Source organism: Cydia fagiglandana, chromosome 17 (genome assembly GCF_963556715.1).
Source record: "Cydia fagiglandana chromosome 17, ilCydFagi1.1, whole genome shotgun sequence".
In the NCBI taxonomy this organism is placed as follows: Eukaryota; Metazoa; Arthropoda; class Insecta; order Lepidoptera; family Tortricidae; genus Cydia; species Cydia fagiglandana.
The window spans coordinates 15,771,897-15,786,251 of NC_085948.1; the positions used below are offsets into that span (position 1 = coordinate 15,771,897).

Genomic DNA, 14,355 nt, shown 5'->3' on the forward strand with positions numbered 1-14,355 from the left:
GTATGGCAGTTTGTTTACATAGTTAAAAAGTTCCATAGAATGACACATTACTTTCCCAGTGACGGAATATCTTAATATAATGGAACATAATGTACCTATATGTATGTGTAGACAAATGTCTCAGTAGTAGTACTTTTGACTGAGGAAAACGGGCTACAAGACCATGTATTATATTAATAAGAATTCCTTAAATTGTAGTCTAATGTATGGATCTGGTACCACGATAAAAGACGCGTAATGTTTCCAACTTCTACAATGACTAAGGAAAAGAGAACGATACTTTGTATGAGATTGATAGTCTAACATAAGTACTGGTTACTTTTCTTTGGTACTAAGATATTGACGTCGATTGATATTCGAAGAATCACTTTATCATCTTTCCATTCATACAGATGTCCAATAACGAAGTTGTTAATATTTTATGCAAATACATTATAGTTTTTTTTGATACTACGTTGTTTGATCCTAAAAATAAAAAATCATTTACATACACGTAGGTACACTCAAACCTATAATAGATATCAGTATTAACACTTTATATAAAACTTTACTAACCTAAGTACCTACCCAAGTAAGTTCATTTGGCCGATGGCCGAAAGGAGGGGGGGAAGAGGCATTTAGTTGTTATCTAAGCCCCCCCCCCCCCCTTAGATAACAAAATTTCTACCCCCGTATAGAAATTATGGAAGAATGACAAAGAGTAGGTAACAAGAATTGAACCAAAAATCCAAAAAATAAATGTGAAAAAATTGTTACAGTTAAAATAAAACAAAATGGGGACAAAGAAGGACAAAGCAGCCGAGAAGAATAAGGTGTACGACATCTCAGAGGTGACGGAGTTCTTCGGGAGGTTCCAGAAGATGCAGTTCCTGTACTGCTGTCTCCCCGCCATATTCGTCACCATGATTAATATTAACTATGTGTTCGCTGTCGGGGATGTCAACTACAGGCAAGTACTAATCTATTTTTCGGTGTCCCATTGCTGGGCAAACTTCCTTGGGTCTCCTCAACTCCCGATGTTGAACTTTTTCCGGCCAACTGATGAAGGCGTCTAAGTCGTCCCGCCATCTCCGTCTGGGCCTGCCACGTCAGCGCTTCTCTTGCGGCATCCACTTGGTGGCTATACTAGCCTTCCTATCCGCTGCTGGGCAAAGGTCTCTGCCTTTGATCTCCACAACTCCCGCTTTTCTTTTCCGGCCAACTGATGAAGGCGCCTAAGTCGTCCCGCCATCTCCTTCTGGGCTTGCCACGTCCGCTCTCCTTTTGCGGCATCCACTTGGTGGCTATTACTACCCCACCTATCCGGGTGCATGCGGCAGCAGCGGCGGCTTTAAGATTGTATTTAAATGATTTGATCTGATTTCTCCTCTAGTCAAGGGGTCAAATGATTTTATATCATATTGTTAATAATCTTTTTCCAGATGTCGCATCCCAGAATGCGACGGCAACCAGCCAGAATACTCTCAACCCTGGTGGCCTGGCTCCGTAGATAGATGCTCACGACCTGTCCTGGAAGATCATTGGAATGGAACCTGTTCCAACACCAGCTTCACTGGCGCTGTGGAGAAATGCAGTTCTTGGGTGTATGAGAGCAACAACACAGTGGTGGCTGAGGTGGGTGTCTATCTGTCCAAAATTTCCCCAATCTTAGATACATGGCACACTAACAAGCCGTCATCTTGCTTGTTTCTCCCTAGAACACGTAAAATGTGAAGCCATCATATACCTACCTCCTGATTCCCTCGAGGACTTTTAACGTTGCTTTGTCTATGGACGATGACCGCTTCTCATCAGGCAGCTCGTTTGCAACAACACAGTATTCGATGTGGGTAATTAGATGTCCTCGACGCCTAAAAATGCGATGGCTACAAGTAACTTTACTGAAAAATGCGTATGTGTGTCAATGGCAATCATCATCATGATTTATACCTTGCCCTTAATTCTAATAATGTAGTAATAATTAGAAGTATTAATTAATAAATGTTTCCAATTATGTAATTTCTAATGGAAAATTTCCTTCTATGGAGGCTATTTTATCAATTATTTTAAGAACCGAACAATTTTTTTCTGTTATTCCAATACCCATTTTGTTTAGCATTCACGATGACATATTCTAGAATTTGAAATATTCCACTACCTACATTCCCAAAATCTAATCATTTCACACAAGTTACGAATATTTATTGATTGTACTTATAATACGCCACTGTTTACGAATATAAATGACAATCATAAAATAAATGAGATCATACACATCACAACTACACGTTAATTCATCTCCGTTCACCTCGCGTGATAACTGATAAGTGATAACAAGATCTATATGGAATGGGACACATAATCTGTGACCAAACATTGCTAACTCGTATTAGAATTTAGAATACCTATCCTACTATCAAATATTTACACTAGCGGGCGCAGCACGGTTCCATTTTTATCGACTATCACTATGCGCGTCCCTTCCGCACTTACATACTTGTTAGAACGTGACAGATATGGTGACAAGGGATAAAAACGCGACCGTGCTACGCCGCTAGGAGTAGGTATGTCGGTAAAAATAATCATATACATATTTGTAAGATTATTTCGATGACAGGGAAATACCCCGGAGGCAATCTGTTTGTGACGTTACTAGATGTGATATATTTGCGGAAGTACCTTAAATTTAATTGCTTATGACCCCTTTGGTGTGAAGGCGGTAAATAAACTGTTTTAGGTAATTGGGCAAGTACCATAAAACCACCCTACTATAGTCTAGTACTACAACTATGGGCCAGTTCGACTCTTAGTTAAGTACCAATAGGTACCAATGTTATTTTTAGTATTTTACGGACGTTTTCCGTTATTTATGAAACTATGTTAATACATATATAGTTACATCTAAAGCAAGAACATCGAGTTCGTTTTGGACCGTAGTTGGCAGATTTTGGACTATAGTCGGCCAACACAAGACCAACCCTATGGAACTGTGTGAGGTTACCTCACTGAGGATACCGATATTGCATTCCCTTTTTTTCTAAACCAACTCAAGATGCAGTCTACGTAGGTTCTAAAGTTTTCTAATCTGCGTGTTATGTTACCACATGTTAATACTAGCGACCCGCCCCGGCTTCGCGCGGGTTACACAAAACCTTATCAAATTATACACCGAAACCTTCATCAAGAATCACTCTATTGATAGGTGAAAACCGCATGAAAATTCGTTCGTTATTTGTGACGTCCCACGGATAAAGGTACCTTATGGCGGTTGGCGCTTACGCTATTATTAACGCCGCTCCAATATTATTGCGGCACTAACGGCTGCAACGTAAGCGCCGGCCGGCATAAGGTACCTTTTCCGTGGAACGTCACATTTTTTGAGTTTATCGCGAACATACAAACACACAAACAGTTAGACGCAGCGGGGTACTTTATCTTATAAGGTGTAGTGATGCTAGTTCGAAATACTCAAGGTCTTTACATGGTGTTTTAGCTAGACCTGGCATGCCAGCCGTGGAAGTCCAACCTCGTCGGAACGGTGCACAGCGCGGGCATGGTGTTATCCATGACTATCTCTGGATGGTTGTCTGACAAGTAAGAAAATGAATTTAATTGTTACACAATCAATTTTACAATAATTTTCACATAACTTGAGTACGGTGACAGCAAAGCTAAATTATAACACAGTCATTATAATGAGATGACAGCAAAGTAACCACATTTTACGGTACGGAGACATACTATACATACGTACCCAAGTTATTAGAAAATGAAAATATTATAGTAGAGTTCAATTAAGTAGGTACCTACTGAACATAATATCAGCACACATTTTTGTGCAATAAATTTTGGTTTATCCGTTTTTTGACAAATTATATCTAATATAATCTATAAATTGTACTATTGTGGTACGCCCAACAATAAAAAAGGGTAAATACATTAACATTTAATTCTATCTAATAAGCAAACATCGTAACTTTTACAGCATTTTTGGTGCAGTGGAGTGGTGTTAACGGAATCGGTATAAACAATTTCAACTCTAATGATTAATTAGCATTAGTTACGTTAATATTAACCTTAATTTACCATTTCAGTTGGAATTATCTACACCAATTCCGTTAACAACACTCCGCTGCACCAAAAATGCTGTAAAAGTTACGATGTCTGCTAATAACTTACCACTGCAAACAATCCATTCTGGCTTCAGGTTCGGCCGCAAGCCAACGCTGGTGATCTGCTCCATCGGCGGCATCCTCGGCCACCTGAAGACCTTCGTGACCGCCTACTACCAATACATCATCATCGAGTTCCTCGAAGCTGCCATCACGGGCGGGACGTATTCTGCCGCCATGGTTATCAGTACGTTTCTTATTTTCATACTTATGCCAGTAGTTTATTTAGGACTTCATCAAGAATTGGAAGACTGCATGCTCAAAAGTGGCGGTCCTTCGAGCCATATACAGTAGAAACATCATGTATGCTCGTTCCTTTTTAAGCAATAGGTACTCATATTTTTCATTGTTTTAATGTTTCTTAGCGGAAGTGTGGAATTCATTTTTAGCAGAAGTTAGAACTAATTTTCTAATACGAGTAGCTACTTATAGGGATTAGCTGATATTACTAGTTAGATGTTATGTGTGGTGGGGTAAAATGTGAAAGGCCATTGTAGTGAAAAATAGGTTTTCGAGCCAGATAAGTAACTACTACAAAAATTTACCATCTACCTACACTTGTAACTTTTAGAAGCAGAATACCATGTTGTTTAATAAACAACATGAACAAGGAAGAAGTCTTAAAATAGTAATAATCTCAGCATCTCATAGAAAAAACAAATATTACCACAGTCTCTTGATTACAGTGATTTAACCATTTATCAACGTATAAACAATGAGATTATGTTTACCTATGTAAATAGAATTATAATTATTTTCTAGGCTAGAACTACTTATAGCAGTATTTGTATAATACCTACCTAATGTAATTTGTGTAATTACTGTTAATATAGTTTAAGGAATTACTTCGATTCGGTACTTAGAGCGTTTTCACGTTGTCCGTTCCGATATCGGATGTCGAAAGGAGAAAGACAGCTGCTAGAGAGTCATTTTATTTATGCAATAACGCTTTCTTAAAAAAAATGTTTATAAAATAAACAAATTGATAAATAGGCACTTTTCATCATTTTGCTTCTTTTTGTTCCATTCGACATCTGATATCATGATCAATAATTCAAGCTGATTATGGACAAGAAGTAATAACTTTTAATTTTGCTTTCAGTGATAGAAAGCAGCGGCAAAGACCACAGAGTCTTAGCTGGCGTGATCTTCGCCTACGCCATTTATGTCGGCGAAGTCATATTCGCCTGCATCGCCATGGTCAGCTCCTACTGGAAGACCCTCATTCGGATCATCTGCAGCCCGCCCATCCTCTTCCTCTCTTACACCTTCCTCATTAAAGAGAGCCCGCGATGGCAGATTTTAAATAACAAAATCGAACAAGCCAAAGAAACCTTACTAGTAATAGCTGATACGAACAAGCTGAACATAGACCGCCACGACTTTATCAATATAGACGAGGCAAAGCTAAAGAATAAGTTTAACTTAGGGTCGTATGAAAAGAAGGAATCTTGGAAAAGGGTGTTCACGTCTAAAGAGATATGGAAGAGGTTACTAGTTTTGATGGTGTGTAGATTCACGGCGTCGTTTGTGTACTATGGGCTGATGGTGAACTCTGTATGGCTGCCTGGGGATAAGTATACGAACTTCTTGCTGGCGACGGTCATGTCGTTTCCCGGGGAGTTGGTGGCGCTGGTGCTGATGAATAAGTGTGGGAGGCGGTTGCCGTTGTTGTATGGGTATATTTTATGTGGCGCGCTATGCATCGGTTCTGCGTGCGTGCCTGAAGGTTAGTATAATTTATGATGTTGAATTATATAACGACCACATACGGTGGTAGACATCACGTAAGCCTCATGCTCTTTGTTACTTATTATCGCGAGCGATTGCTATAAATCCTTCTAGATAATGAACTCTTTTTCTGCACAAAAAACTAGCAAACAAAGGCAAAATCGCTTAACTCTGACCACGCTAACTCCGCACAAACTTGCCAATAAGAATGCATACAAACCCTATAAGCTCTATAAGTAGGGACTTGGCGTACCACTTGGCAGTCTGACTGTAGCTTTTGACAATTCTTGACAATGCATAATTTATTATACTTACAATTTCCTATATGTATATGTATGTATGATGATGATGATGATGATGATGACAATTTCCTATATGTATTCCTGTTAAAATAATCGTAAACTGTATTTCTAGACGCTGTCTGGGCCAAGATAACCCTGTTCCTGCTGGGTAAGATGTTCATTGCCGCCTGCTTCACGGGTGCCATCACCTACACCATGGAGCTGTTCCCGACCAGCGCCCGTGGCACCCTGATGGGGCTGTGCTCGTTCATGTCCAGGATTGGAGGGATGCTGGCACCTATCACGCCTATCTTGGTAAGTTAATGTTGGTCATACCCTTTTTTTTTGACGCAGATTAATGCATTTACGCTTCTCACCCTCGGGCTGGGAAAACCCATTGGAGGGTGGTATGTGGTAGTCGCTCCTCCCGTGACATCCTCTGCTAGCCAGAGGGAGAGGTGGAGAATACCCACGTAGATAAAAATACCCACTAACATCTGCGGCGTCACCCTCTATGCCATCAGGGGAGCGGCGTGGGATCGCTTGCGGCATTCTATCCGCGACGCCCCCCGGATGTTGGTCATACCCAGACACACCAAAGTTAACTTCTGAGGTACATATTTTCCTATGCGCTGTGACATGGAGTTCTTCAAGATTCTCAAGGTTTGCAGTTGCAATTACAGCAGCTTATGTCCAGCCACGGACCGCTGTCCACCAGGCGGCTCATCTGCTCGATTGCTGAAATAACACCGTTTGCAAACTTTCCAAGAAGAGCGAAAGATTTATTCTGTAGCCTACTCTGTAGTCTAGTAGGTGATGTCACCATGATCATACCATCAGACTCAAGGAGTCTGTTTACACCAACAGCAATGAAAAAATACGTAGATAAAAAAAAAGCAATGAAGCGGATTGGTTAATTGATTATCGGAACTCAGTAGAGCTATGAAACACAATTAAACTTACAAATAGTGCAGTGTATTAACCCTTAACAATGTATCTTAGGGACACGAATGGAACCATATTCCTGACCCGAGCAACGATACGACGCCAATGCAAATTGAGGAATGAGGACTAAAATATAATATGAAGTTCGGACGTAGGCAACAATAGATGTTGCTCTGTTGCTCATTTGCTCAACCTAATCATTTTTTTTACAGACACCTATACACCCCGCGCTACCAGCCTGCTTTTTCGGCGCTTCAGCTGTCCTGTCCGGAATCTGCCTACTTTTCACCCCGGAAACCCGCAATCTGCCGCTGATGGACACCGTTGACCAAGTTGAGATTAGCGTCAAACAAGCAAAACGAGAGAAGAAAGGACTAGGTAGCGAGAACCCAGGGTTTGAGGATACTGCTGTAACAAGCCTTTGAGCCCCTTGGATTCCTTCTAGAGTTATCTACCGACTGATGTGAAAGTTCTACCAAAAACAAAATCGTAGATATTAATTACTTCATGCAACTAAATTGTTCTTGCCGAAGCACATTGAATAACTACCTAAGCGGATTGGGCCCAGAGGGGCTACCGCGAAAACCAAAATTCGCAAATTGCGGGGATCTTTCTCTTTTACTCCAATGAAGGTGTAATTAGAGTGACAGAGAAAAATGCCCGCAATTTGCGAACTTCTATTTTCGCGGTTATATATAGCCCAGATTTGGCAACTGTTGGTGTACTTTTTCTGAATTAAGGCCTTTGGAATTTGGAACCGGCTGGTACCTATACCTACTTACAGCCAAGTCAGCCTGCTCTGAAGTCTTCTATCATCATCATCTATATCATCTATCATGCAAATTTTCAAACTTGCTCAATTAACTGCTTAGAGTAAGTTTTATTATATAGGAATATAAGACAAAATAAATGTTTCTCACTAGTATTAATTCGTTTGATTTAATGTGTCCCTCACACTGAAAGTTCAGTAAGAAATTAATACTAGATAACATCAAGATTCAAACTTCTTGTTCAAACAGCAAGAAGGTTACTGAAAATTAAACTACAATCCCGTCTGGATAGACTTTAACTCCCCGGCCACGACTTTGCGTGACTGGCGGCGGCGGCAACCATAGGTAAGAACGAAATGTCCGATCGCTGTGTCTCGCTCTAACCTATGGCCGCCGCTTGCCGCTGACGCCGCCGCGCCATTGAGTGGCCGGGCCGTTAAGGACGATAACGTCGATAACGCTCGGTCCAATAATAGCAATAATACGCGTACATTGGTCTAAATTGGTTTGCCAGACTATAATATTAGGTACATGTAGTAAAGTCTGTTCGGAAAGAGAAGAGTCGGGACAAGCATTACTTTGGCTGCGCATTATGAGCTCCCCTCAGTCCTGTCATTGTCACTTCTTGACATTGTCACGTCAAACGTCACGAGTGTCATGTTATGTTAGTAATTAGTTGAATAATTTTATTGTAAAATTTGTATATTTGTGTAGGTTTTATTGATAAATAGAGCTAAAATACTATGCCGTAAAGATTTTAAGTAATTCGTCACGAAATTATCTAAAACATGGTGGAAGAAACGAATGCAAACTCCAACAAGCCGAAGGTAAAGTGTCAATGGTTTATTTTTATTGTTTAACCTCAATATTATTTATCAAGTAACATTTTCGTATGTTTGAGCCCCCATTCGCACGACAGCTTTATCAACGCGCGTTAAAAAAGCGTTCGAATGGCACAAATGGATACATGTGTATTTATTCACGCGATGGCGGTGGCGCTTTTTATTAAGCGTTGTTGGATTTTCTACTTTAAGTCTTGGTCGTTTAATCGAATTTAGAGTGCGGACAGATTCAAGCGCTTTTTTAACGCGCGTTGAAAAAAATGTGTCCTTATTTATCAAATATCATTTTCGTATGTTTTAGACGCGGGCTACTCGCCCCAAAGCTGTGTATCTATGGACCGAAGCGGATGTGCAGAAATGGTTGAGCAGACACTGCAGTGACTATTATAATATGTATTGGCAAAGGTTTCATGAGGTACATAATTTATGTTATTTAAAGCTAGCGAAAAGTCTTTTTGACCGTTTGAGGTATTTATCATTTATTAGTATTGATAATGTATAACACAGTTTATAATAAAATTATAACACAGTTTATAATAAATCATTATTGTAAATACACTGTAAATCAGAAGTAATGCTCCTCAGATAAGATGTTGTAACATCACATTATGTGTCATAATTACATTCTGTGATGTACACTAATGTCCATAATATAAAATAAAGAGCATTGTTCTCCTGATAAACTTTATGCTTAATTCTCATAAAATTTTAAATATAACCTTACTTAATTTCTTCTTCTTCCTACAATATTTATTTTATATTGGAAATGTTCTTACTTAATGCCAAAGCAAAAAACTAAACTGAACTATAGACTATACTATAGTCCCTCAAGAAAACCTCAGCAGAAATTAATTCCAATTTTATTAAGTAAGGGATAAATTTAACGCTTTTTTCTTTCAAGAACCTTCTTGCAAAACAAACATTGCAAAACTCCCTCAAAAAAATATTTTTTTTGTTTCCAGCATGACATAACGGGCAGAGCATTAATCCGAATCAATGATACCACACTCCTCCGAATGGGCATCACCAACAAGGAGCACCGAGACACCATCTGGCGGGAGATCCTCAAACTCCGACTAAAGACCGACATAGTGGACATCATTGACTTGGCTCGCCACTCCTACTTCGACTATGATATGTGACAAAGAAGATTGTGGGTCAACTTGGCCTACATTATAGTATTCTTTATACTACTCATACGACATGCTATGGACAAATATTTCTACCATATTGAAAATACTAGGTACAGTATTGTATTTTGTATGTTATTTCTACACTATTGTATGGCCAAATATTTTAATCTGAATATAAAAATAAGTGATCTGTTTGACCGTAAAGGTTTAAGATTATGTATCTGCTAGTTATATTATTTACGAATGTACCATCGGCCATGGCCCACACTTTTAAAGTGTCTATCGGTGAACCTTATGCCTTTTGTAATAAGGTCCACCAATGGACAGTTAAGAGTGTTGCGGTTTGTATAGAGGAGGAGTTTACAACTATGTTGGTTATATAAGGGCCATACATATTAAAGAATTTGTTAGAAAATCTACATACTCGTACTGAAGTACTTTTTGCCAGAAGTCACTTTGGACAGCTTGTGTAAAGTTTAGCCAATGAGATTCTAATGCTGTCTTTCCACTGAGGAATATATGAGCAGAGATGAGAGGAGTTGTGTGGGATTCAAATCAAGCATTTGTTGTCTTCTCATTAGTATTGGTACCTATTCCAGCAAAGCGGAAAAGGCAACAAATGCTATAGGTTGTAGATGTAGTGTAGGGACGCCCGGCTGGAAGCAGGCAGGCTGTCGATCACATGTCGCGTTCATTCAGCCCTGTTCCCTAAAGTTGGAGCTGCAGGTAACTGTCCCGGCGGCATTCCCATACTATTCTCCTCAAATCTTCTTGTTTTCCTACAGAACAGAAGGACAAGGACTAATGCTATAGGTAATGATTCCCGCATGTCTCTCACCTCCGCTCATCTGTGGTAAGGCAGCCAAATATAATGAAAGTGTCTGAAAGAGTTTCTTTACTGGTCTGCATTGTGTTATACAGACTTAAACAAAAACATATCTGTAAAATGAATAAGTTAAACAGCAACCATTAAATATTCAAGTATCATGCATTAGCCTCCTAAGGCCCAGCCATACAAATGAAAAACCCATAATTCGCCACAGGAATTTGAACCTTTAGTGCAGGGAATAGAGTTGATTTTGGTTTTGTTTGAGAATTGAATGAAACAAAACAAATGCGACTCTGTTCCAATTGAATATGATTTAAATTTCAGCGAACTGAATAAGTACTTTATGTAGGACCTTGGGCCTTACGAGGTTAGTACGATTCAAGAAAAATAATTTGAATTTTTCCGTAAGTTGTATAGATGGCAGCACAGTCTCTCGCTATATCGTAATCTCGTAAGTACAGGTACAGATGGACTGCAACCCGACTGCCACTTGTATGGGAGCTGCACGCCGACGTTGCAGTTGGCGTGCAGTTCCCACACAGATTGCAGTCTGTCTGTATCGGCCCTAAGTGATTCGTATAAGAGATGCAAACACTTTGCTGGCCCAATATTACAGGGTTCTATGTTACTTTACTTATTTTTGTATTTCACGAGACACATTTCACACATCATATATCTTTGTATAATTTCACACATCAGACTTTGTATATTACTTGTCTAGCTAGAATTTCTGAAATGTAAAATAAAAACATTAGATAAGTAACTACCCATTCCTTTAGCTGTGAGACAGTTAAACACTATACAATAGGTATTTTAAATATGTATATAACGAAATTTATATGAAAACATGAAATCTATTTCAATATATGAAAAGAAATCAAAATTATCTTTAATGTAAATAAATGTATGACAATATTGTTAGATATTTTTTTAATTCTAGTTATGCGATGAATGCCCAATATTACTGACGTCCACACTTCGGTCACGCAAAAAAAATAACTTTCCTATAGAAAATATCAACATGAGATCAGACCAGCCAAAATGTATGAAACCGCAATTTTGTTTTGGGATTTTGTGGTAAAAAATGCTCAGTATGACCTACATATACAGTTAGGTATACAGTACCGGTCAAAAGTTTAAGTTCACTCTGCGAAATAAGGTTATCATATTTAATTATGTTCAAATATAGAATATGTTTTGAATTTCAAACGTTTAATTGTTTCCACGACTACCAAATAACAATAAAAATACCTCTTGGAGGAATCGTTTTATGTTATTCGGAAAATTTGATCCATTTAATATTTTTGTTCCGTATTTCCTATGAGATTTCGTGAAGTTAGAAATCATTTAAAATGGGTCGCAAAGCCGATTTTAGTGTCGAAACTCGTGCTGTTATTGTAACTCTGTCAAATGAGGGCTACACGACGCGGAAAATCGCTGAAAAAATGAAGGTTTCTCAAACCGCTGTCGTGAGTACTTTGAAACGAAAACAAAAAACCGGTCTTAATTGCAGTCGATCTCGATCAGGTAGGCCAAAAGTCACGTCTAAAAGCGAAGACCAATTTATTTGCGTGCAGAGCAAACGCCAACGTACTCTAACTGCTCCAGAAATTTGCGAAGAACTCAACGCCACCCGAGAACAGCGAGTATCGGTTTCGGCGAGTAGTGCAACGGCGTCTGCGAAACTATGGTCTAAAAGGTCGTATTGCTGCCAAAAAACCCTTGTTACGTAGTCAGAATAAAGTTAAGAGGTTGAAATGGGCCCAGAAACACAAAAATTGGACGTCTGAACAGTGGTCTAAAGTTTTATTTTCTGACGAATCGAAGTTTGAAATTTTTGGAGGGAGACGTCGTCAATATGTTCGACGACAAGTAGGCGAACGAATGATAAAGCAATGCGTGATGCCAACAGTGAAGCACGGTGGAGGATCAGTTATGGTCTGGGGATGCTTTGCGGGTGATAAAGTTGGTGATCTCGTGAGAGTCAATGGCATAATGGATAAGAAAATGTATCATAACATTTTGCAACGTCACGCTTTTCCATCTGGAAAACGGATTGTAGGCAGAGGTTTTGTTTTCCAACAAGACAACGATCCCAAGCATACGTCGAAGTTGTGCAAAAACTACATTTCATCCAAAGAGAACCAAAAAGAATTAAAATATATGGATTGGCCTCCTCAATCGCCCGACCTCAATCCGATTGAGTTGTTATGGGATGAATTGGACAGGAGTGTGAGAAAAATGCGGCCAACTAATAAAGAACAGCTTTGGGAATACCTATACATTTGTTGGAATAAAATTTCGACATCAACACTGCAAAAACTAATTACGCGAATGCCGAAAGTGTGTATGGCAGCATTGAAAGCAAAAGGCGGATATTTTGAAGAGTCTAAAGTTGGCAAAAACTGATCTTTTTTATTTAATTGTGGTTTTAAATTAGAGAATTACCTTTAATTTATTATGTAATAAAAGATTATTAAATACTTTTATTAGTACATTGTGTTATAGCTTCATTTAACCGAATTTACAGAGTGAACTTAAACTTTTGACCGGTACTGTACACGTCGTAAAATATTGCAGGTTATTAAAAACACCCTGTATACAGGATGTTACTGACCATGGGGCTTTAAATGGGCTCGATTCTACTCGCTAAACTGAGCTACTTTTATTATGGCATCAACCCCGAAATCCCGATTTTTTTTTTACTTTTTGATACATTTTGTCTGATGTCGACGTTTTCTATGGAAAAGCCAAAAATTTTTCCTCGATTTTAGGGTTGGTCCCATAGTAAAAGTAGCTCAGTTTAGCGAGTAAAATCAAGCCCTGGAATTAAAGCCCCATGGTCAGACACAATGTATAGTTCATGAAACAGAATAATCTACATTGTAATAGTTAATTTATCGTGTTGGGCCGCTAAATCAGCGGTAACGCGTGTATGAAACGCGTAACATACTGCCTACATTCATCCTACATTCCCTACACAAATACACCGTATGCATTGATCTCATTGTCGTGCCAGATCGGGCTTGGTGCAAGTTAAAGACTTTTTCATTGCTATTAAAAAATGTCCTTGCCGTGACCAATGCGCGCAGTGGCGTAGGTGACGCTTTTGATCACAGCACAGAATAAATAATAGTACTAGGTACAGAAGACTCACTCTCTAACAAAACGCGTCTGTTACGATCAGGACAGATATGGCCACTAGGGGCACTAGGTGGCGACAGCGCCACGCGCGGCTTGTGGCTAGCCACCAAAACCGGTGTGGAACGGATGTACTTGTAGCTACCTGTAGCAAAGTGACGAAATCGCGGAGTGAGCCACGCCTGGTGTAAGTACAAAGAGTTCTTGCCCTGTGACGCTCTTCCCAACCATTGTATATGCCGGGCTATTAGAGCGGCACGGCCGCCCCTAGCTAATCGCCTGTCCCTTGCGCCTCATCCATTTGGTACGGGCCGTTACTTACGCCCCAGACGACCCGAAATAGCCCATTTTAATGACTCTCCTTTGTTTATTATTTTTCGTACACATCGCAAAGACAGCGAGCTTAATGACGACAGCCCGGATTAAACGATAATAGATGGAGTCTGGTGAGCTGTTATGCTGGTAGAGATTTTGATGCTGTACATTCTATGTACAGCGGTGTTAGCCGGTACCCTATTAATGGCTCCTCTAC

At 39.5% G+C, this 14,355-nt stretch overlaps 2 protein-coding genes across 2 annotated transcripts; both read left to right on the plus strand.

The window, feature by feature from the left end:
- Positions 1–768: 768 nt before the first annotated feature.
- Positions 769–8,031, plus strand: LOC134672575 (organic cation transporter protein-like). The gene is made up of 7 exons (XM_063530519.1): positions 769–949; positions 1,422–1,614; positions 3,473–3,573; positions 4,187–4,338; positions 5,254–5,880; positions 6,297–6,478; positions 7,321–8,031. Exons 1-7 carry the CDS (start codon positions 774–776, stop codon positions 7,531–7,533), a joined length of 1,644 nt encoding a protein of 547 aa, XP_063386589.1. The 5' UTR covers positions 769–773; the 3' UTR covers positions 7,534–8,031.
- A 509-nt stretch (positions 8,032–8,540) lies between these two features.
- On the plus strand, positions 8,541–11,603 carry LOC134672758 (protein aveugle). The gene is made up of 3 exons (XM_063530700.1): positions 8,541–8,705; positions 9,022–9,135; positions 9,683–11,603. Exons 1-3 carry the CDS (start codon positions 8,667–8,669, stop codon positions 9,860–9,862), a joined length of 333 nt encoding a protein of 110 aa, XP_063386770.1. The 5' UTR covers positions 8,541–8,666; the 3' UTR covers positions 9,863–11,603.
- The last annotated feature ends 2,752 nt before the right edge of the window (positions 11,604–14,355 follow it).